This window comes from Dromaius novaehollandiae, chromosome 1, assembly GCF_036370855.1.
Source record: "Dromaius novaehollandiae isolate bDroNov1 chromosome 1, bDroNov1.hap1, whole genome shotgun sequence".
Lineage (NCBI taxonomy): Eukaryota > Metazoa > Chordata > Aves > Casuariiformes > Dromaiidae > Dromaius > Dromaius novaehollandiae.
In genome coordinates, this window is record NC_088098.1 from 121247112 (window position 1) to 121270862 (window position 23751).

General features: G+C 41.6%; 1 protein-coding gene across 3 annotated transcripts; it reads right to left on the reverse strand.

Moving 5' to 3' along the window:
• Positions 1–1025: 1025 nt before the first annotated feature.
• On the reverse strand, positions 1026–21488 carry TMPRSS2 (transmembrane serine protease 2). Of its 3 annotated transcripts, none has more exons than XM_026121583.2 (18): positions 21338–21488; positions 18436–18477; positions 17733–17852; positions 16827–16951; positions 15432–15588; positions 14173–14243; positions 13155–13350; positions 12744–12827; positions 11291–11410; positions 9829–9958; positions 8636–8746; positions 7727–7770; positions 6865–7039; positions 4920–5095; positions 3604–3699; positions 3095–3237; positions 2397–2549; positions 1026–2206 (listed from the first exon to the last, which is right to left on the reverse strand). In XM_026121583.2, the coding sequence occupies exons 6-18, from the start codon at positions 14185–14187 to the stop codon at positions 2195–2197; spliced, it is 1455 nt and encodes a 484-aa protein (XP_025977368.1). In that variant the 5' UTR covers positions 14188–14243; positions 15432–15588; positions 16827–16951; positions 17733–17852; positions 18436–18477; positions 21338–21488; the 3' UTR covers positions 1026–2194. The 3 variants fall into 3 exon arrangements, with proteins under 3 accessions (XP_025977368.1, XP_064381372.1, XP_025977369.1); XM_064525302.1 differs by having other exon boundaries at positions 14173–14319; XM_026121584.2 differs by lacking the exon at positions 21338–21488 and adding an exon at positions 21029–21140.
• Positions 21489–23751: the final 2263 nt, after the last annotated feature.

The window sequence follows — 23751 nt, forward strand, 5'->3', positions numbered from 1 at the left end:
GAACAGATTAAACCACCCAGGATACTAAACATTAGAAGGATGCCACATATGGCTTGCTACCTGTCTCCTTTCCCTCCTCATGCCTAAGCGAATCTTTCCAAAGGCTGTCTTCCCTTTCATGGAAGCCAGTGCAAAATATAATACTGCAGAATGTTATATTTATGGTATCTTTCATATGGAGGATTTATTTTAAATGACAAAGCTGTGCTTTCCATAGCACAAAGGCAGCCTGCATTCAGCTCAAACTTTTGCACTTGCGTGTCATGTAGTAATTTCCAAGAAAGATGGAAAAGAAATGTTTCTAAGTGAAAGATAAAAATAATGGAAGGTGTTTGATCCCCTGTTGTGAAACTGCAGCAGCTGCTGGGTATCAACCTGTGGTACTGCATTCACCTCAAGTGGAGCATACAGCTTTCTTAACCCTGTTTAACACCAGGGTCAGTCTTCCACATTTCAGTATAGTGTTTTGGTACAACTGACTTAGAGTATTGTGGGTCTGAAGCCTTCTAAAAGCCCGATACCATAACACTCAAACATTTTTTATTTCTGTGCTAAACATTCCTTAAATCTGTTGACTACTTCACAGTATTCCCCAAGGCACACTTCATGCTCATGTGCTATTGAAAACACCCTCGCACACCTAGAGAAAAGAGGCAGGTACACATCGCTTCAGGCAGGAGTAACAAATACGGGTGCATTAACAGAATATGTTAACAAAACAGGGTGCGACTACCTCAACCCACTGCCTTTCAGCTAACTCCCTTATTTGGCTCAAGTTCACCAGTCAGAGTGATTTCATCAGACTCAGCCACTGAAGAAGCTCAGTGCTTCTGGACATGCAACTTCTTTTCCCCAGGTTTGTTCAAGGACCTGAAACATTGGAATTAAAAAAAAATCTCTTGGATCACCCACTTCTGTTTTTTTTTTTTTTTTAATCAGATTTTCAGAGCACTTCAGACACTGAATTCAGCAACTGCTTCCAAGAATAGCCAAGTAAACAAATACAAACCACCATTAAGCAAAACTATTTGTAAAAAACAAAAACAAATTTATTTGGTGCAGTGTTTGCATGCAAGACAATTGCGTTTCAGTACCAATAGAGAAAACAAGACTAGTAGAGTCATTTCACTCAAAAGATGCATCCTTCTTATCAAAAATGACTTGTTATGGCTTTTTGATCCTCTGTACTATGATTATAAACTATTTTTTAAAATCCTAGCTGAGGTGGTGCTCTGATACTTAATACATTTTACTAAAAACATACATGCAGATGCATAAAGGAGAGTTTTAAGGAATTAAAAACCAAATTTAAGAAATGAGGTAGTCACCTGGTTAGGCAGACACAGACTGTGTTCTCTGCATATAACATCCAGTCTCTGTATGCACAGCTGCAACCAGAGGTCTATAGCTTGCAACACAGCCTCACTGAACAAACTTTGCCTTTCGGGAGTCATGCTCTGACACGTGCAGTCACAGACCTCATCAGCAGGACCCTGAATTCACTGGTCCCTGTTACAGCTCAGAGCAACGGCAGGTCTTGCCCTTGGGGGATTCACAGTGGCTTAAGGCAGAACAGCACTCTGAATTACTGAGGTGGTCAGATGGATCGCACTTTCAACAATCTGACTTGGACGACAACTGTCAAGATCCTGAGGATTTTTAACAAGCTAAATATACAGTATTTCTTCTGTGTCTCTACTGTAGTGCATGAAAGCTTCCCTTCATATATACCAAAAAAGTTCACTTTTTTTCCTTAAATTGCCAACCAGCAGCTCAGAGATTCTACGTTCACATCACTTAATTTAAAACACTACTAAACCAACTGTCTCAACAGCCTGCTACAAAAATCTTAAGTTAAATTGTGATCAAGATTGTCATTATGAACATGTACCTGATTGTCAAGTGAAAGTTACTTAAACAGAGTAAGCAGCTGACGTTCTGCTTTCTCCCAGCAGAACTACTTTCTGCCAGGCACCACATTAAGGAGAAAGGTGCTTATTGTGATAATTCTTCATTGATTAGATCAGTCCCTGTAGCCAGCACAGAACCGAGTGTGCGATCCTTCACGTTACTTTTTAAAAACAAATTCAAAGAGAAAAATCATTTGTAAGGTGAATAAATATCCCAGGCACCCATGGCTTCATTTAGTCTTGATCTCAGAAACATTGATCAGCAAGAAGGACAGAGAGTGTTGTCATCTGTTTGCCTGTTTAAAAAACAAAAAACAGAGGCTTGTTCAAACAAAGGAGTTCCACTAAGAGACTCTATCTTATCAATTATTTGGATACTTCTCAAGGAAATAGCTTTATTGTCAGACAAGTCTCAGGTTATAAATATTTAATTTCAAGTTTCAGGATTTGGGACATTTAAAAATATTAAACCCCCCAAATATTTACCTGCATATTTTTATAAATCCAGTCTGTAAACACAGTCATATTCCCATAAACTCCAGGTCTATTGGGACTAGCACAGCCAGTTCCCCAGCTGGTATCTCCGACCAACCACCACACAGAGTCTTTATTAGTTACTAAAGGACCTCCGCTGTCGCCCTGCACAAAACATAAGCATATTATTAGTTATCTGACCACCTGGAAAGACACAATTCATTTCACTTCAGGAACACCAGTTAGGTTTAAAATAAAGAAGTATCATTTCCAGACAGCAACTAAAACAACTTACTATAGCAATTACAACATTAAATGATGACTGTATGTAATGTGCACAAAAAGCGTTTGCCCAAAGCACTGAATGAGATAGTTTATAGACTTCCCTGTTCATAAGCATAATAGTAGAGTTTGCCATGATTATGAAGAGTATTGTTCATTCATTTTCAAGCACAAGACAACAAAAACCATCCTTTTTAGCAAGAAGCCAGCACTGGCAGCTATTCAGAACATTGTAACAAAAGCTCTCCCTTTTAAAAGGATGCACCACAAAAGAAACTACAAGCCCGACTGAAATGTCAGTCACCTTTTAATTTTTTTAGTACGATCAGTTTATAATCAGCAAATGATTAAAGAAAAAAAACTAATAATAATAAGACTTAAAATAAGCAATCACATCATTATTAGCTGTTAATAAAAAAAATAATTACCTGACAGGAATCAATTCCTCCTGCTAGATATCCAGCACAGATCATTGTAGGCAAAACCATGCCACTATAGATAGAGACAGAATTACATGTAGAACGTTCTATTAAGGGTACCATAGCATAATTCAAGGCATCTGATGTTTTACCTGAAGTTGAGACACGCACAAAAATAGACATAAGGACAAAATTAGAACAAGCATTGGATGGTGTTGCCGTCACAAATGCCAAGATGAAAAAGTTTATTAGAAACATGGGAGCAGACACTTAGGTGTATGGCCCACAGCGCAGCGAACACCACGACATTAAAACTCCCTTCCCAGGTCAGTGAGTTATTGTGCATCGCTGTCAGTGTACCATAAGGCAAGAGAACCTGCCTACTGCAGCCCTAAATAACATTGAGCACATTGACAGATCTGACTCAAACTGTCCACTTATAGCCCATGCAGCGGTTTTTGGCACATCGAAGGGGACTGGTTTTGTACAAGACAAAAGTACCCCAGAGCCACGCTTACCTCCTTGGTACTCTGCTCCCCACCCAGATATCCAGCACTGCTCATCGGCATTGAACACCATTCCTGAGCTGGGCAGACAAACTGGCCTTATATTGTCTACAAAGCAAACACAGCAGCAGTCTGTAGTCCCAGATGTCCAGACATAATGCAAAATAAATACACTTGAGCATAAAAAACATTTGAGCATGACCAGCACTTACTCTATGCATAAATACATACGCACTACACATTTTCTCTGTACTTTAACTCCTTGCAGTTAACCAGTTACAGTGCAATGAAGGCATCAGTGGAAAGCTTAGCAGCTGCCCTTTCCCAGATGCTGCCTAGCCTTGCCCTCAAAGTGAGGAACAAGCACAGTCAATCATTCTAGCCCAATCCATTGGGCTATCAAGATAATTAATACCAGCTCTTTTCATAGTAAAGAAGGAAAAAGGAGAGAAGAAAATCTTCCAGCAACTTTAGCAGTAACAGATAAATAACAGGCCCTTCACGATAGCTTTCTGCACTCTTTTTCCAAAACCCTGCTGAAAACAATCATAGCACAGGCAGGACTGGATGCAGCCCGTACACAAGAAGTGTTAAATACCTGGAAAAAACAAGGCACAAAAACGTGTGTGGTAAACAGACACCCTCCCTACCCTCAGCAGCAGAAAAGCTCTTTCAGGTTATTTCTAGTAGCTTTAACTTGATGCACTAAAACATAAACCCATATAGATAGCACCTGTATAAAGCCCTTTAAGTTTAAATAATGCTTCATCTTCTAAGTATTACTGCTTGCTTACGAACAACTGACATCTACCTTTAAGAAAAGGCCCTTTCAATTTTACAAGTTAAAAAAAAAAAAAAGGAGGGGGGGAAGCAACCTGCTAATATGAGGAGTCTGAGCAGGAATTTAGAACATTTCTATTTTTTTCTACTGCATTTTGATATAACTTGGCTTAAGGCTTAGTCAATTACTCCACCATTACACCCGGAGACTGCACACACAAGAGGCAATGATACTTAGGCACCTAATAGTATTCTGCAGTAGAAGTATGTTACTTAGGTGGAGAACAGTGAATGAGTTAAAAGCTACCCCAGCTCCCCCCAGTGAACTTCTATATACAAACCCTTGGTAACTAGATTTAAATAAACCCTACTTAGAAAATTCAGTGCTGAGCCCACATCACAGAGGAGGCATTAAGGTGTCTCTACCCACATTTCATGTTCTTCCCCTGGATAAGTGTCTAGAAGGATCTCTTGATTAACTTCAAGAGTTTTAAAAGATATGCTTGTTACCATCAGTTTTCTGCCTTTACGAAGAGCAGAATACGTACCAGTAAAAGTTAGTGGTGCCTCTAACTTCATAAGGGCAATATCGTTGTCTTTAGAATCTGAATCATAATCTGGGTGGGAGATGATTTGTTGCAGTCCGTGTCCAGCTGTGGAGATCATGTCTTTCTGATTCAGGATCCCAGCATAAACTGTCCAGCTGTATGGGTCAGAATATCGCCTAGAAAAAAAACAAAAGGTTAGAAGGTTTGCTTCTCCAGCAGGGAGACCCAACTTACAGCTTCAAAAGCGGTCTTTACTATGACCCAGAACGCACATGCTTTTGGCAACCCTTTCTGAAGACAAAGGTAAACAGTGACTTTTGACTTCTTTACTTTTCACCAGTCTCTCCTCACTTGCCCACTTTAACAGCACTATTTTTACTGATGTTAATCCAAATCTATTAACACATTCAGAAAAGAAGTAGAGAAAGTCAGTGTTCAGACACTTGTGTTCCATACACATCAAAAAGGTGCAAACAGACAAACAACATAAAAGGGAGGTAATTTAACTTTAAAAAAAATCTCAGAATCAGTTTTTTTGAAAGCCAAAGTGCAAGACATCTAGCTTTGGGAAAGCTGGACTCCAATTTCTAAACATAAATACACAAAAATTCTTTGAAATAGGTTAAATGTTTCTGCCTATCCCCTTAGCCACTCAGCTCAGCAAATTACATCCGAGACTGCAGCACTATAGTCTCTTTATTGATTTCAAGACATCAAGCAGGTATTCCTGAAGTCTCAGATGTCAGTGGTGTTACTTGTGTGTATTATCTATCTCAAGCATGGAAGAAGCAGAAGCCAGTGTTAAGAAAACCATGATCTCTGAAGGAATTTCAGCCTCTAGAAAGTGCTAGGATTTCTTTATGTTAAGCACACTTGCTAGATGCAAGTTCAGTGGTCTCTTAGTACAGTTTACAAATGCTCTGTAGAAAACTGCCCACGAGTGTTAAACCTCTCTCCAGCAGAACTGCCAAGGCAGCAGCTGTTGTGTAGGTCCCACAAACTGTTAAGACCGAAAACTAGTTTGGTACCAGCTACAGTTTGGTTGCCGTTCCTAAAACTTTCACATTACAGAGCCCAAACTAGAAAACAGAAGAGGGATAAGATCTTTGCATAAAACTAAACACTTGCATTCCTTTCTCAAGGTTAAGAACGAAGTTATTTTTCCTTGGCTTAGTCTTTAACTGTGATCCAGCTAAACAACCATTAAAATGTTTTTTCTTAATTTTAGTGGATTTTCCCTCCAATAAAAGTGGCTACCTTTTAAACATATTCTGCCATAGAGCACAAGGTATCAGACTTTTGAGTGCCCTTTAAGCTTCTATTTTCATAGGGTAAAACAGAGAAAGCACCAGCTTTTTTTGTTGCTCAACCCACATAAAGTGTTCCTTGGGCAGGTATAAGCCTATATTTAATATTCACATGGGCTTTATTGCCCGAAGATATGAGGAACTTAACAGCACATACATCTTAATCTAGACTAGCTTTAAATTGATCACATTTACAGTTGTGCGATACCTGTGCTTTTTTTTCCTTTTTTCTCCAAAGTGTAATTCAACTTCTTCTTTACAATAACATTGCGCTGCCCAGAGTAAAATTGGTATCTTGAATTTACATCTTAAGTTGGGTGGGTATCTGTGCCCAACAGCACCGTCCAACCTAGTTTCCACCTTTAACAAGTAAGATCACATTTTCTTTCTACAGGAAGCAAACAGCCAATCTGCCATGCAGCTACACGGCTAAAATATGGTAGCTAATACCTGCATTCAAGAGGGGGAAAAAAATGGCATTCAATTCAGTTTTGAAGTGGAAAGCCAGAAGACTTGAGTAAATGTTTAACCTTACTTTCGGCCTGAAGTGACAAAAATCGCTATTCTTAAGATGAACGCAGACAAACACGTTTATTGCTCGGCACTGCAGGTCTGCTGCCTCGGGGTTTGCCACTCACCCTTCCACGCAGTGAGCGGCGGTCACTATCCACTCGGGGGTGATGATGGAGCCGCCGCAGACGTGGACGCCCTGCACATGGAGGCTGACCTGCCACGGCCACTGGCCCAGCGATGCAGCGCTTCCGCCCACGATTCTGCTCATAGCACTCACGGTTTTAGTGGACAGGCCGCACTCTAAGGGGTTACATGCGGATATTAGTTAAGGAGCAACTTAGTCTGGAGGACAGTTTCTTCAGCTCAGGCTTCGTTATCACACAGCAGAGAGGGGTGCATCAAGCATGCTACATGGTGCCTGTTTGATATGCCACAAGTCGGGCCTCTGCCACACAGATTCATGGCACTGAGTTGCACACGGAGGTCCCACGACTCATTTAGCTTAGGCCCTCTTTACATTACAAACATCAATCAACATATTTGGTATATGTTGCCCTCAATTCACCAGTTTGAAATGACCATAAAACAGTGCTTTGCTACACCTTTGAATGCTGCTGCATTCAAATATCTTTGATGAGCCGCACAAATACACATCTTTGTGCTGCGGAACAAAACAGAAAATATTTGGGAGTCATCTCTTCAGTCACCACAGTTTGGAAAGCAGCGCCCACCTGATGGCCGTGTGTCACACAGCAGACGTGTTACAGACTTCCCACCACAAATGCATAGCAATGGCTAGAGCGTTTCATCACGGGCAAATTATTTCAAGGAACTGGTGGCAACAAAGACAAAAGCAATCGAGGATCCAACACCCTCCTTGTTTCTTCTTCCGCTCCAGTTCTCATATCCCTCGTTTGAAACTTGGGAACCACAGCTAAATCATCTACCCATCAAAAGATGGCAAGCGTGAGAAACAAAGACACTTACTTATGCAGTGCAGAGAAACCACGTTTCCTGAGACACAGGAGTCACTGCAATAGAAATCAAAAGGCAAAGACACTTTTAGGCACACAGTGGAGCCAATGGTGGGCACAGATTACCATGCAGCTGCCTCCTGTCCTTCCCAGCTACATGCCCTGCCTTCACACTCATCTTCCTGCTGAGGCTCCCTCCTTTCTTCACCCTCTCCAGCTACACTACTGGCACCCAAGTGGCCACTGCCGTTTCTTCCATTCACCAAAATTATTATGTGGAAGAGTGCAGGCCCTAGCACAGACAGGCAGTACAAGAGGCTTGAAAGCCCACTGAGGAGCAAAATGAAGGAGAGCATAAAAAAAAGTTGAACTGATTTATGAAGTAGCTGTAGCAGAACTTAAACAGGGAGCCAAGGGAACTTCACAGGTGCAGCAGTCTACAGGTTTGGAAACTAAACGCTGCAGAGTTGTTTAATGATAAAAAACACAGTACCTTCTACAGTGAAAGATCCATTTTCCAAGCCATGTGTTCATGTGACTTGAAAAACAGAAAAACTACCAACTTCTGTGAATGTATTACAGATATTAGCTATTGCTATCATGCAGAAATTCATATTGTTGGTTGAATAGCCTTATGATAGTTTCCTCGACATGGCAACCTTCTGGACAGCATAGAGAAAATGTCCCATTCTCTCTCTTCTTGTTTCAAGAGGAAAAGAGGAGTAGAAAGATGGAAAAAAGAGAGCTATGATCTTAAATAGCGGGGAGAGCAGCTGCTGCAACCACATTAAAAACAAACTCTCCTCTAATAATTCCCATTGAAAAATATGTTTGCTTTATGCTACTGGCAGAAGCTACATCTCTTAAAACTACTGGAAAGACCCCAGATAAAAGTGAAGAAGTTTGTATTAAGCAAAGATACCTGGCATAGAGCTTTCTGTACAAGTCTATATTCCCAGCACTTGTATTCAGCTTCATAAAGGTTTTAATGCCAACTTCAGCTGCTACTCCTTGGCTATAGTAATATGTATCTCTGCAAAACAGAAAGAGTCCATTAAGAAACCCAACTGTTTCAGATTTCAAACATATAATAACAAACTGCACCAAGCTAGAGCTTCTCACATGAACAATACTTTTTTTTTTTGGCATTAAACACACAACACATTAAGCACAGTACAGTGCCAGCGGCTCAGATTCTTTAAATATCAATTTATCAAGTTCAGTTTCACATCAAACAACCAGATTAAAATAATGTTTTCATCTAATACACATGCATGGTAGGAATCTCCTGCCCTGTGAAATGGAGCATGATGAAGAGATGCTTCTGCTAGGACATTTACACAGCACAGCAAAGTTCCGGTCCAAAAAGCAGCAACAGTAACATTTGCATAGGACAGTCTCAGTGCTAATTAGTGCTAATAAGTGCTGCCATTTTGCAATGCTTTTTAGCTGAGGACCAGCTCTGTGTATTTGCTGTTGGGCCGTCTTACTGATTTGGAACTACTCTGGTCATTGCCGGTTCAGAGATCTTACTACCAAGTGTCGCTGTGGAGTGCGGGCACACACAAAAAATTCACCCCGTTACTCCAAGCATACCACAGGACAGCATTTGCCAACCTTAAAGAGCAGCAGCATAAAGTATCTCAACTACAGAAAAATTTACATTATAGAGTTATGGGGATCCAATCTGGCTAGCATACTGGGTGCAAACATTTATGGTGATCTTTCATATTTGTTACTTGTGTTCTCAAAAGGTTGAGGCTTTCCATGTAACACACACAATGACAGATTAAAAGTCACATTGGGCGTTATTAAGTAGTTATAAAGAATTGGAACTAAACTCAAGTGAGTTCTTAAAGACCTTTGTGAGTGAATGTATCAGACAAGTGAACTCAAACCATAAATGCTGCATGCATGCCAGATGCCATGACACACTGCAGAATCGAAATGAAGTTTTGCTACAACAGCTACCATTGTTAAGATCAGACCCATCTGTGTTCACAACAGCTAGATTAGCAACTGCTTTTTGTTTCAGATACACATTCTTTGGGAACCGCAGTAGGGAAATTTTAATCTCTCTACGTATTTGCGAAGTCTGAGCAAGGTTATACTTACGCACTGTAACCCATGTCTTCACATGCTATCTTTCCATAATCATCATTCCAGCCATCCTGACAAACAGGATACCAGGAGTTGTTGACAGGTGAATAAACTTCCAGGGTAAAATCTGGTCCAGAAAGTCTAACTACCAGAAAAGGAAAAAGACCCAAGAACAACACAAACACTACATTACTAGCCTTTCTCTACTTAAACTGATTGTTACCCATGATGTTTGTTAGTCATAATGTTTGTTTGTATTATGAATGAACTGGTGTTAATTTAACGCTGCCCTCTATACAAGTTTTGGGTAAATATCCAGTAGACAGAAATATCACAATAATTGACTTCCTTTGTGTAAGGCAATTTAAAAGAATTACCAGTTTAAAATAAAAATGTACAACACTGTGTTAATCTTTTCATCTTAGCTTTTAAATCCTGAAGATTTTTTCATATTCTACCACTGAAGATTGCAATATCTGATTTTTTTAAATCTTTCCTGAACGCATACTGTGTATTTCTTATATTCTAATATATTTTATTTATGTATAAAATATAGTATATTATTTATATATAATATATCAGTACACTATACCTTAACATACCTATTTCTTCAGATAAGCTCTTGTAGAGCAAGAATGCAACATTTAAGAATTTAACATTTAAGAATGCAACATTAATTTAATATAAAATAGTTCAAGGAAAAGAAAAGATGGAACAAGCTTCCACAGAAACACATTATTCAACTAAGTGGAGAGAAACAGCTTCAGAGCTTAAGTCCTTAAATGCTAACACTGCACGAGGCATGTGCAGAAGAAAAGTTCAAAGACAAAGAAAAGGACACAGCAAGAGCTGTCCAGTGTGGCACTGGCACAACACAAGTATTAGAAACAAGATGTCACAGCTTTGAAGAGGACAAATTAGTGACATTTACACCCTACGCTCTAAGCTCTGCACTAAAGCTACCTCTGTCATCTTTTCAGCTGAAAACAGTAATCAAATCAGGCTGCTTTCTTACACAGAGGAGTTACGACGTGGTCAAAAAGAAGTACTGGGAGACCAAGGAAAGAGAAATGATAATATGTTGGAAAGGGGGAGCCAAGTCACTGAACACAGCCAGATTAGTATTATCACCTGAAGTCCTACTAAGAAGTCAACAGCAACTGCCATCCAAGAGCCTACATTACATTCAGATCTGCACAAACTAGGTTCAGTTTAAAAGATAATATTTATTTAAACTGATTCTAAGTTAAGCCAGCCCAAAGCCCCCAGTTAGTCATTTTGTTTCAGCTGTGCAACGTGATCGGAAGCAGACTGAAGACCAAGACACAGGATTTGAAGCATACCCTAAACCACTTTAGGGATACAGCTTAACCTAAACTGGCTCTATTTTAACTTAGGCAAGCTTTGGACATGGGAAATTGCTCAAAACCTCTTACAGTTAGCTGAAGTCCTCCCCCGGCAGCCTGCAGACACTCACCACACCGGTTTTCGTCTTCGCTGTTAGGGCAGTCGATCACCCCGTCACACCACTGGGAGGGCAGTATACATGTTCCTGAAGAGCCGCACTCTATTAAGGAGCCAAGACAGCGATTCTCTACTGCGAGAGAAGAGCAATACCCAGTCTGAGCATCAACTTAGCCTCAAGTGACTATTGCCAGCTCACATCTTAAGGAGTATACCGGGTTTGACAGAGCAAAATATTAGCAAGAGCTCTTAAACAAACAGATTCAGAGAGGAGAGGAGACCTAGCCTGACACAACAGAAGATTTATTGCTCCGCCCTTTACATCACTTGCCAGATTAAGTCATTGATGCAGCTATTTGGATTTTGTCCATTGCCTCACTTGAATTAAGCAAGCACCATCAAGTTGGCTAACAGGACTCAACTTTACATTGACAAAGCTTATAAACAGAAGGAGGAAAGCCATTAACTCCAATTACAACCTGTCACTTTCAGTGCGATTCAAAACAAGATTAGTCTACTCAGTATAAATCAAAGCGGTGAAAACCAAACAAATCCTAAGAATAAAAAAGCAAGAAGTGTCATCTTAATAGTTTTAAATGAACCCTCTTGTCTCTTGCTCTTCCCTTTCCTCTACTACAACAGAAAAAAGGGAGAGTTTCCTAAAAACACAGTAAATTGTTTTTCAATGTCCTTTGAAAAGTGATTTTCACTGAAAGTGAAATTCAGACAGTGCAAGACAAGCTTCACCTAAACTGAACAGAATTGCTCTAGCCCAGTTTCAGAGCTCAGTCACTCCAGTTAGGGATGACTTCCAAGGTTAACATATCATCTGTGTTCCCACCCAGCATGGTTGGGCTCACACAACCTTAACACACTTTCCAAAGCAAAAAATCTCATAGAAAAAAAAAAATATTTCAGTCTCCTTCCTTCACTTGAAGTTAAGTGGAGTTAGAATTTAGACTAAAGTTTAATTCCAGAGACAATACACAGCAGTAATATCTCTAATGCAATTCACGGTAGAACGTGTTATCCAAGCAAGGTCATGCACCAGCTTTCCCTCTATGCAAAGACCCTTGCAAGAGGTCAAACTATTCTTTAGTAAAGATACTGGACCAAATCTGCGCAGTTGTTCTGCAGTAGCTTTTGCCAGAAAGATTGTAGCTTTCCAGAAAAGTCAGCTGAATAAGCCACTCCAGAAGAGTCAAAAAGCTGATCATATCACTTGATGTCAAAAAAACATTTTTTTGACAGAGGGAAGGAAAGCAATAGCAGCACTGTTTACTCCAAATAAGTGAGCCATTAGGTAGCAACATAAGTTTCTATCTTAAGAGATAGGCAACCAAGACTTTCCTGTCCTTAATTCAGCACTAAATGGAAGATAAGAATGTGTATTTCTGATTTTAAAAGTTAAATACATCTTTGCTTTGTTTAATAAATATTCTGTTAGAACAAAAAAATATTCTTACCAAAATACCAAATGAAGAAACCAGCAATTACACAACATATGACTATTAAAATGGATAAGATAATGATTATGGTTTTCTTTACATCTGAAATGAAAGTAAGGACAAAAAGACAAATTAGGTTCCTAAATAAGGTAATTTCTAGCATGACCACTAGCACTGTATTTCTTTGAAATTAAAAACAGGGAGTTTTTGGCAGTCAGACTTTTCTCCATTCCACCACCCTTCCTCCAAATCACACAGGTTCCTATCCTTTTACACTGGCATCCCAGCTACTACTTTTTCATCCATAGGGAGGTGGTAGCCCTTGTGGATTCCTTCAATACAGGAATTTGAAAGGAAGATCCCTTTTATTTGTAAACTCACTCTAGAAGGCACTAAGCCTAAAACTGGAAGAAATACTGACAATCTTACTTGATGCACAGGGTATCCTGGATGAACGTGCCGCCGGCCTATTCGACTGACATGTAGCAACTCTTGGGACATAGTTTGGCACTGACAGAGCATTTGTAGAGAGGTACTGTGGATATGCGTTAGCATCTACTGGTTGCCTGGCAGAGTGAAAGTTTTCTGGCTGAAAGCCACGATTTTCATAGTATGGGGGTAGCCCCTAAAAGATAACATTTGGAGAAGGAAACAGGAGAAGACAAAAAAAGAGGCAAAATTGCAGTTAGAACAAAATAAGTTTAAGATGTCATTGACATGCAGAACTCTACTATAATTTTGCTAATGCAGAAATTCACCATACAAACATATACCTATTAGTGGCTCCAATTTACATAAGGAAAGAGCTTTACAGTTCGTTAGCCTAGTATCTCAGCCCTTAAATAATAAAAATAACACACAGCGCAGCTGGAAGGAATATTAAGAGATCAGTTTCCTGATCCAAAGCAACTCAACCAGAAAGGATTCTTGAACCCAGTCCACCAGGCGGCCACACAAACCATTTCACCGGAGCATCTGACAGGGTGGAAATGAGCAGCGAGGACAGTTTAAGGTGGTACCGCCATCGAAAGAAATGCTGACAAATGACAGTGTTGGTGTATCCAGTGGTCCCTGTCTAGGAAAAAGGCTTACTGACTCATTTTGTCCTATGGCAGGACCAGCTATACCTAAGCCATTTCTGAAACATGTTGGTCCATGAGCGGTTGTGGAATATATACCTTGGAAGACCTTTAAGAACTAGTTCGAAGCCATTCCAATCTATCCTTCACAGAGAAGTTCTAAAAGCATAAATCCCTCACAGGAGTATCTGAACATTTGAAATAGTAGTTATTTCAAGCCTCTTCCACCTCTCTCATGGTGTCTCTCTCCCACTTTGCAGAAAAGAAAATGGAGGAAATACTTATAGCCACATGTTAAAAGATGTATTAACCAGTACATCACTTAACAGGCCCATTTAAAAAAAATAAGGAATGTTTTGTTTACTTACTACAGTAGAGGTCATCTTTCCTTTGTCAGCAATGCTGAAACAATTCAAGTGTTCAGAAATGAAGTGTCAGCCTATACACAGAAAGTGATCACAATCAAAAGCTTTGTCCAGCTTTGTCGTCCCTTTTCCTTTGGAAAAAAGCCAAATCTGGGCAAAAAATACCAGAAGTTTTTCAAGAGAGGGTATAATTTAGGACATGGCATGAAATCGGATCTTAATAGCCTCTCAGTACAACCTTGACTATTACACAGTAGCAACTACTCATTAACACGAACGCCACACAGACTGAGAAGGTTAAGTTAGTGCTCACTCACTGACAGCATGAGAGTTAAAGAAAGAATATCCTGTCAACAACCCATACGGTATCAGTACCAAGTTCAGTTCCTCCCACCTCTCTCAGTGCTTACTCATATATCATTCCAAAGTTTATGACACAGAAACGAGAACATGAACAAAGCACCAGGAAATGCAAATTCAACTCATTTAATAGTGCTACAGCAACTAATCCCACAGGTCACATTATTTTCACTCTTCCGCATTGTGAAAAGTTCTCTTCTTGATTGAATTGTAGCCACCACACGAAAAACAGTGAAAGAGGCATAGCAGGGAGACAATATGCCATATCAACACAAAGTTTTTAAAACAGTAAAATAGTTGCATCCCCCATTTAAATCATATCAGTTTATTTAAGAGTCAGAAGAGAAAAAAAAATTAAATAAAGCCACAGATTAGAACAGACACCAGAAATTCAAAGTGTTTGGTGCTACAGTTTTAACATAGGCAGTTATAGCACCTCCCCAAGCAATCATTTTAATAAATAATTAATTTACTATGTGGAGACCTCTCATAATATTATCCTACATTAAAAAGGCATAGGAGATGCCTCAGTCATCCACTGAGAAATACTGTTCTCCAGCCTCCAGAGCACTACCCTGTGTGCAGGCACAGCCATGAACCCTGTTGAAAGCCATTGTTATAAAGAGCAGTTGAATTAAAACACAGCTTGATTCAGCCTGAAGTATAACATTATATTTTAGAGCCTGTGCTTAGGTGTCATCTCACCCCAGACTGAACTGCAAATGTCTTTAAAGCTGATTTCAACAGCAGCGTAGCACACAGAGCATGCCCATACTTCATCACAATCCAGGAAGACCGATTCTGGTATTTGCCCATTAAAGCTAGCAAAAAAATTTAATAACATGCTGTTGAACTCTTATTTGTGCAGCAGATTGGGGAAAACAAGCTTTACTCCTACTTACAGTAAGTGCATCAAGATTGGTGAGTAAGTCTTCAGAACTTCTGGTTTATGTCGCATCCATTCTTACTCAGCTCTTCATAGTAGTGCTGGGAAATGCAGTTCTGCCCAGACTTAGAGACCAAGTAATACTTTGAAAGAAGATTTTTTTATCTTGTTTTCTGAAAAGTAAACAAAAAAAAAAGTGATACAAAAGCTTAGTGATAACAGACTGAAGACTACTAGGTATTTCTGAGGTGAGTCAACAGGTACGCTATAACCAAAAAATACCAAAACTTTTTCTACAACATTACAGTTTGAAATGCTTTAGCAAGTTGGTAGATAACAGTCTTCATCCCATTTCTTTTCCTCCAATTAACTGACAAAAAATTCTCTCTGTTGCTTAGCTGGCTTTAAAATCACCACCACCAATGCAGTTCTTGTTAATTTATTTCCAATCTAATTGCTGATTAAAAAAAGTTTTTTTCTTTATCAGGCCATAACAGATATGAAAGACACAGGTATATACGTATTTCCAAGGAAATATTCCAAGGCTATTACAAAGAGATTAAACCAAAAACACCACAGTCCCCATTAGATTGCACTCTTTTAAAAGTTAGGCAAAATCAATGGACAGCATCCAATAATGATATAGTCTGTTTTTTATAACATGCATCACCGATACATCTCAAAATGTTTTACAAATAAATCAAGGTTAGTGCAACGGATTTACAGATGAGGAAACCAGGTCACGGAGAAAAAAGCTGACCTGTGAAACAGGCCGTGTCTCACCAGCTGTAGAGCTAGAAGTGACCTGCCTCTCTTATCTCGGCCCAGTATTTTAGCCTCTAGCTTAACCTCGTACTTCAGATAGATTTAAATAAATCCCCATATAAAAGTATCATAAACCAACCCTGGTATAGCAAAGGTTAGTGAGAGCACAGAATTATCTTTCCTTGCTATCACCAGTCATTCCCCCAGATGTCTGCCAAGTATTTGGCACATAAGTGGGCACATCTGAAGTGTTCAGCGTCCTTTAAAGTAAGTTGGGGCAGTCAAAGCGAACAGCGAGCCTTCAGCTAGGAAACAGAGATGGAGCTCACCCCTGCAAGAGGCAGGTCCCCAGAAGCCCGAGCCTTGCAGGGCAGCTTGCTAAATCCTCACCTTGCCTGCTCACCTCTTAGCTTTGGAAAAAATATGCCCAGGTGAGGAAAAGACCTGCCATTTAGAAGTGGTCAACCCCTGAATTTCACTACTCCAGTATGGAACAGAGCAAGTGTTTGGACTTCCAGCAATACAGAATCCCCAAAAGTCGAGTCTGCTTTTGTTTCAGAACTCTGAAAGTAAAGAAATAATGCTACTGTTTCTAAAGACAGGGCATAAATAATAGCAGGGTATAAAAGACATAGCCGTTACTCACAGTATAGTGATGAATACAGTGAAATACACTGCCTCACAGCAGGCAGCTAACTTGAAATATTTTAGCTTCTTCTCACATATGCCTTGGGAGTGTTGTAATTAAAGTCCTGTCATATGTCTTCAAGGCTAAAAAAATACAATAGTTTTTCTAAGAAAAGTCATTAGAATGGGAGAAAAAAAATGTGAAAAGGTTTAAGATTCATCCAATAGGAATTTAACTCAACAGCTCTTTTAGGAAATGACATTTTTTCAAATCAGTTCTACTTTTAACAGTCTCAACTTCATTAATTCTTTATGCTTAAGCAAAATTTGCTATTTGATAGGTTGTTACTTCATCCAATAACATACTACTTACTATAATAGAAACTTCTTAAGACTTTAGTCCTCCAAAGGCTGGTTCCCCTCCCAACCCCAGGAAGGGCCATTATCTCCACTGAGTGTTGAGCTGTGCTGCTCAACTGTAAGTGGTCCTCCCTGCCACCACATCCTCCTAATCTCCTCACCTTGCTGGGCAAAGGTAAGCCTCTGCCTATGCCTCCCTCGGGTCATTTATAATGCCCATCCTTCACTAGCTAAGAGCTAACATCCCCAGAACACAAAGGAAAGAACAAAGGGCAAAGAAACCCTAAAGGTTTAACCCCAGTTTTGTTAACAACTGCTGTCTGGCCTCGGATAGATTGCTTTTGCCTTTGTTTCCGCATCCAAGAAATAATAATGATATTGCTTATCACACAGCATGCTGCAACTGTTAATTAACAGCAGTACCATGCTTTGGAGGTGTAGAGTTCTACACAAGTACCCCTAGCTATATTAGTTTCCAATTCCTATATTAGTTTTTATATAAAAAAAGATATCTGTGTGTTGCTTCCATGTCTAGACATATAAGTCCACAGGACAGAAAAATTACCTTTAGATATCCTAATGTAACTGCAGCTATTTCGCCTTGGCCAATGAAGCCAGAGATAGATTGACAGTAGTATACTTCTTGTACTTCTGTATTACTTCAATACATATTCTGGGTCATTTCCTGAAATAAAGACTTTATTAACTGTTTGCCAAGCTGTATGATAGCTACCAACATTTGGAAAACAAAAACAAAAACCCACAGACTAGGTCTTCATAGTTATACCTACATAAAAGCAATCACATGCAAACAAGAAAGAAAGGAGAGGAAAGAACAGCTAAAAATCAAATGCATCAAGTTCAGCTTCTAAAAGGAAGAATAAAAGCCTCCAAACAATCTACATCAGCAGTGACGAACACTTCCTTCATACAAAGCCATATCCAAGAAATTATCGATTCCCATTTCCCAGATAAAGAAATTAGGAGACTGGGAAAACTCATTAAGATAGTAAAGGAACAAATCCAGTGCAAAGCTTGATCTCAAACAAGAGCAATCCAGAATTATGGGTTTTGTTGATGCTATAAAGGAACCATGCTTTTATTTATTATTCCCACTCATTCTACGTCCTTCTAGAAGCCTCAGCAGTGTAACCTTAAACACAATTGCTACAGGAATTTAACCATGAAACAAAGGGGGGAAGAGTAAAAAAAAAAAAAAAAAAAGACAGAGAAAATATGAACAAAGAGGTGATTCCAAGTTCACTTACCTGATCTTTCCACACACTGGGCAATTCCTGTCTCTCTTCTACCTGGAGAAGATAAAAGGAACACATTCAATACTCCTATTTAACAAACAGAACCAGGAAAAAAAACTTACAAATTAAGTTTAGAAAAGTTAAAATAAAAAAAAAATCCTATCATGTATGAAAAAGGAACTAAATGAGAATGTTCATCTAATTTAATTAACCAAATTTCCTTGATACTACTCCAGGAAGTGGTACTGGATATTTTTATTGATGATTAAAAAAAATGAGAATGCTGTTTACTCCACGGGCTAAAATTCACTCTGGGGAATGAGCCAAAACCAAATCTATGAGCAACTGAAAGTTTTACTAAAGTAATCAAAATTGCGTTCTTCCAGTACCCTGTTTTTTCAGCTAACCTCCTCAGTAGGCATACTCTGCTCAGTGTGCCCATTCAGCAGCATTAAGCATCTTGCAGAGAACTCTAAGAGACTATACAAATATTGATATGAAAGCCAGGCTCCTGCAAATACAGCCTCAGCATTCCTAGATTTCCCAAGAAATTGTTTGGGAGCTCTTCTAGATTAGCTCCTAAGATACCATGAAACTGCAGAACTACTTATCAACAGGTGTTAAAAAACAGTGCCTCTTGATAAACGCTACCAGCCATTCAAATAAACTCCACAATACAGCAGTCTGCCCAAGGCCAGCAAGCCCAGATTGTACTAATACTATTTCAAAGGGCAAAAAAAAAGTGTTAAAAAGCTCTGGGAGTAGCAGTCTCATTATAAAAGTTAGACACTGTATTCATACTATGAGTAATTGTATATTTATCTTTCCTGAAAGCAAATGACATCATGAAACACTGCTTATCACAAGTACATCACATGATTTTATTTCAAAAAAAAAAAAAAAAAAAAAAGCGAGAAAGGGATTATATGGTGTCGTCAAGGAAGGCAAAGGACACATTTGTCAGGCAACAACTGCAGGGGCAACTGCTGCCCAGAACATCCACCACCTCGTGCACAGATCACTTCTTTGCTAGAGGATGCAGCAACAGCCAGACCAGCATTTGGATGCTTTCTCCCCCTATATTATATCCCAATTCTGCCTATGCTCTCATCCTCCTCCGGCAGCAGCAAATGGCTTCACCCTTCTGGCAGTAAAATTCTAGTCTCCCTACAGCACCAGGAGCCTTTGGCAGGCTCTGGGGGGAAAAAAATGCTCTCAAGGATACTTGTCTATATTCAAGTTGCAAATGAATGAGCTTGCAGACATAGCTATCGCTTACTAGTAAGCAGAAGAAAAAATCAAGACTGGAAATGTAACAAAACAGACTAGGTATTTGTCTAGGTCATCTGTTTTCTGCCTTTGAGATCCTGAGGAGCTGTAAGGCACTTCTAAGGGGTCTACCGCAGATAAGAAAGAAAAGCAAGCAGGAGTGATGAATTCCCTCCACGGAGAGGTCCACACTGCCAGAGATGGGCTTAGCGATCCGCTCATCAAAAATGAGTCCGAACAACTGGTGTGGCAGCACAGCCAGGGCTTAGCCACCGTCTCCATACCACAGCTGTTGGCGTGGACCGACCCTTGACCAACACGGGCTGTACACGCAGGAGCGAGAGCCCACACCTGCGGGAGTGGCATCTCCAACGGACGTATTTTAATCAGCATCCTTTACAACTTGTTCTTAATCAACACCGTTTTGGCTTGTTTCCATTTCCAGGCTAGGGTACCGTAATACATTTGCCCTACGTACCACTATAGCTCTTAAAAGTTTAAAAATAAAGCGAAAATGGAAGAAGTCCAACTTTGAGATCGACTTTTATCCTAGTCCAGACGTCATTTTATATTACATTTGTGTTGACATAGCTAGGTAACAGCCAAGGCTGAGACCGTTTCCTTGATCTTTGCCACGCACAACACCCATCTCCTCCCGCACCTCCTGGCGCCTTAACTGATGCAAATCAGCCTTCAGAGGTGCTTTCCGGTGCTTTCTAAAGGCACTAATGAAACTTTACTCAGGGCAAACAACCCGGGATACCAAGGACAAAGGCAGCAGGGGAGAATGGTCTCTCAAATTCACTGGCACTCCCCCTCCCCACAAACCCGAGGTGAAATTTTAGGTCCAGGCAGCCTATGACCATCAGCAAAGCCACCGGGGGGGCGGATTTCAATAGAGTGAGGTTTAGATGCGGTGCCTGCGGGAAGGGGCTCCGTCAGTAAGGTTACTCGTCTGAAGTTAGGCCACAAGACCGACACTCGCACCCAGAAATTAGCGCTTTTGCCGGAATCTGCATAACGGCGGTGACATTAACACATAACCAAGAGGGTCCGGAGCCGGTTCTGTCCCAGTTTATTCTCCACGACTCGCTCCGTGACCCTGGACCAGCTGTCTAACCTCGCTGCGTCTCGTCTCCCTTCGCCACGACGGCAGGGGGAGGGCAGCACTCACCTCGGTGCGGGGCTGGGGACTGCTTCAGCGGGCGCTCAGCGCTCCGCTGCCTTCGACTATCGCATCATTCAAGCCCCACCACCTCTCCTGGGCTACCGCGGCCCCCGCCTCGCCCTCCCCACCGCCGTGCCGCGACGCCCGGCCGTGCCGCGCTGCACTTACCGCTGCGCAGGCAGGGAAACACCGAGGAAAAGTAGATTTTGTCCGCCTGAGGCAGGAAGTCAGCTGGCCAGAAACGCGGCGGCCAGGTTACTCACCTGCCCGGTTTTTGCCAGCCCGCGCCCGCCCTCCTCCGTCCCTCCCTCCCAGGTCCCGAGAAAACACCGGCTCCCCTCGGCGCCCGGCTCCGCTCCTGCCGCCCCGCGGAGCTGAAGCCGCCCGCTTCAAAGCCCGCACACCGCGGGGAGGCCCTGCCGCAGCCGCCGCTGCCCGGCGCGGGGCCTCTGCGGGGCCGCGGGGCGCCGCGCTTACCTGAGCCGGGCCGGGCCGGGGCAGCCGGCGGGAAGAGGCAGGTGTCCCGGGGGGACGCGGCGGCCGGCCCCTTCCTCCAGCCGGGGCCGCGGAGGAGGGCGCTGCCAGCGGGGCGGCTCGCTTTGTTCGCCCCGGGCGCCGCCGCGAGGGGACGGGGACGGGCGGCAGCCGGGCTGGGCCGGCCGGGCTCCCCCCCTTCCCTGCCTGCCTCCCTCCCGCCTACTCCTCCTCAAGCAGGGCAGCGACAGGAGCCCCCCGCCGCCTGCCCGTGCGCGGCGGCGGCGGCCCGCGATGCCCCCGAAGTCGCCGGTGTCTCTGTTTTCGGCGTTTGCTCCCTCTTTTATCGAAGCCTGAGGCAGGACAGGGCCCGGGGCTTGCTTTTCTCTCAGCGTAGAAATCAGTCCGCGAGAGTCTGCTTCTCGGGATGTTGTGTGCAAATAAGCAACCGCAGCCCTTCTCTGAGCTGGGCAGGTCAGAGCTGATAAGGAATACCCATAAAAGTGTCCGGGCTGAGGGAAACTGCTTCCTGCCTCTCCCTTCTGCCTTCCAGCCCCGTTTAATGAAGGGGTACTAGTAAAAACTCTTGCAATCTCACTTGTCGTGTGACTTTTAAAACTCCAGCAACCCGGGATAACTCTAATAGAGGAGATGTAGAAATGAGGTTTTGAGCGCTTATTTTCACTGCCGAAACTCAGCTCTACCACAAAAAAATCAATTTACATTAAAACAAACTTAGTATGCAACTGGGAATTTCTATACGTGTGTGAAAAGCCTCCAGTCACTTGTAATAACAGTTCCAAATTAACACAGTATTACCATGTGCTATGTTTAACATCTCTGTAATGAGACTACAGATAGTGAAAGACTGAAAGTACCTGTTTGGCATGGTATATGTTTGGGGTTTGTTTCACTTTTAAACATGCGTGCAGCTGGCTCTATACCCCATTTGTTGGACGTGCCTGGTGGTGTATGGTGCATTCTCCAGAAGGGATGTTGTGTCCAGCTTCTCTCTTAATAAAGAGCTCCCTTAATTATTAGGATACCTAACAATTAATGCTCCTAAAGGTATTTTTTTAAGGCTTAAGAAAATCCCCATATCTCATCTTGGACTTGTCCAAACATCTTGCACAATGGCTATAGGTAAGAAGAAAGGGTGACGTAAAGTATACAGGCAGGTTCCTGTGTACTTTGATGTTGTCCATATGTAGGTATTTCTAATTTCTATATTCTATTTCTACTTTTGGTTCAGGCGTTATGAACAAAACTGGGCAGAAGGACGCGGTAGCAGGGAATAAACAAGTATGCTCTGCTGGCAAGTGGTGTGCTCCAGTGACAGAAGAGCTTTAGACTGTAGCAGGTGACCATGTTGCTTTGCGAACTATGAAATAATACCAGATCGGCAGGGATTCAGTGCAGCTCCATTAAAATTAATGGGACACTGCTCAGTTACATACTTGAAGATCTGGCTGTGTGCCAGCAGCTCGTTGATTAACACTGTTAACACCTTTTCTTCTTACTCGTTAGAGTGAAGTCAGATGAGATGGCTGAGCTGGCCAAGAAATTTGCTGCCAGTGAAATGGGCATTCCTGCTCTCCTTCCCCCAGCTCCTCTCCCGTTTGCTCTGGGCTGCAACCTCTTCTGTGTGAGGTTGGCATTTGGCTCACCAAAGGACTGGTGGTACCGTACTCTAACGTAGTAAAAGTTTTTTAAGTTGGGTTAATGTTCTGCAAGTTTTTTTTTGTTTGTTTGCTAACAAAGGTCAAATGTGCACTAGAGCTGGAGCACAGGAGGCAGTGAAGGTGGGGAAGGAGACACTGCCTCCACTTGGCAGCAAGAGTTGTAATGTCTGCTTCAGCTGGTCTTCTAGTTGAGGACTAGCTAGTGGCCTTGTGATCTCTTAAAAATATTTGCATATATGCTTTAGTGTGTTTTAATTATGTAGGTCCGGTTTTACGGAGTTAGGATGCCAGGTACTCATCTCATTAGAGGATCATGAGCCACCTTAAAAAGAGAGCTCAGGGCAGGTTGTTTGGTTGGTGTTTTTCAGAGTTGCTAAATGCTTCTAGAGGGGCATACAAGTACTTTGCTGGCCAGGGACATCCTCTTCTTCAGGATCCCTCTGACACACTCATGGCCCAGAATTCCAGAAACCTGTGAAGTTAAAAGTTATCCAGGGTAACACTCATCATCCTAACACTTCAGATGCTTTTTTCTCACGTAATAGTTTAAATGTTCAGTGAACCACTTCCTCCTCCATATTTATACATGGGGGGGAGGATGTTTTCTTTTATTTTTACAGACATATAAGCCCAGGCTTTTAAATACTTCTGCTAAGCACTTGAAATTCAGCATGTAAAGAAGCTGATCTCTTCAGATGCCTAGCATCACCTACCATTGTGTATCCTTCCATGGGA

Bases quoted from the DNA above. Each gene is read 5' to 3' on its own strand.
- TMPRSS2 (XM_026121583.2), bottom strand. The intron at 9,959-11,290 runs GTGAGTGTCTGC...CTTTTCTGGTAG, and splicing joins CGAAGACGAAAACCGGTGTG to TTAGACTTTCTGGACCAGAT. The intron at 3,700-4,919 runs GTACGTATTCTG...TTTGCTTTGTAG, and splicing joins GGCACCACTAACTTTTACTG to ACAATATAAGGCCAGTTTGT.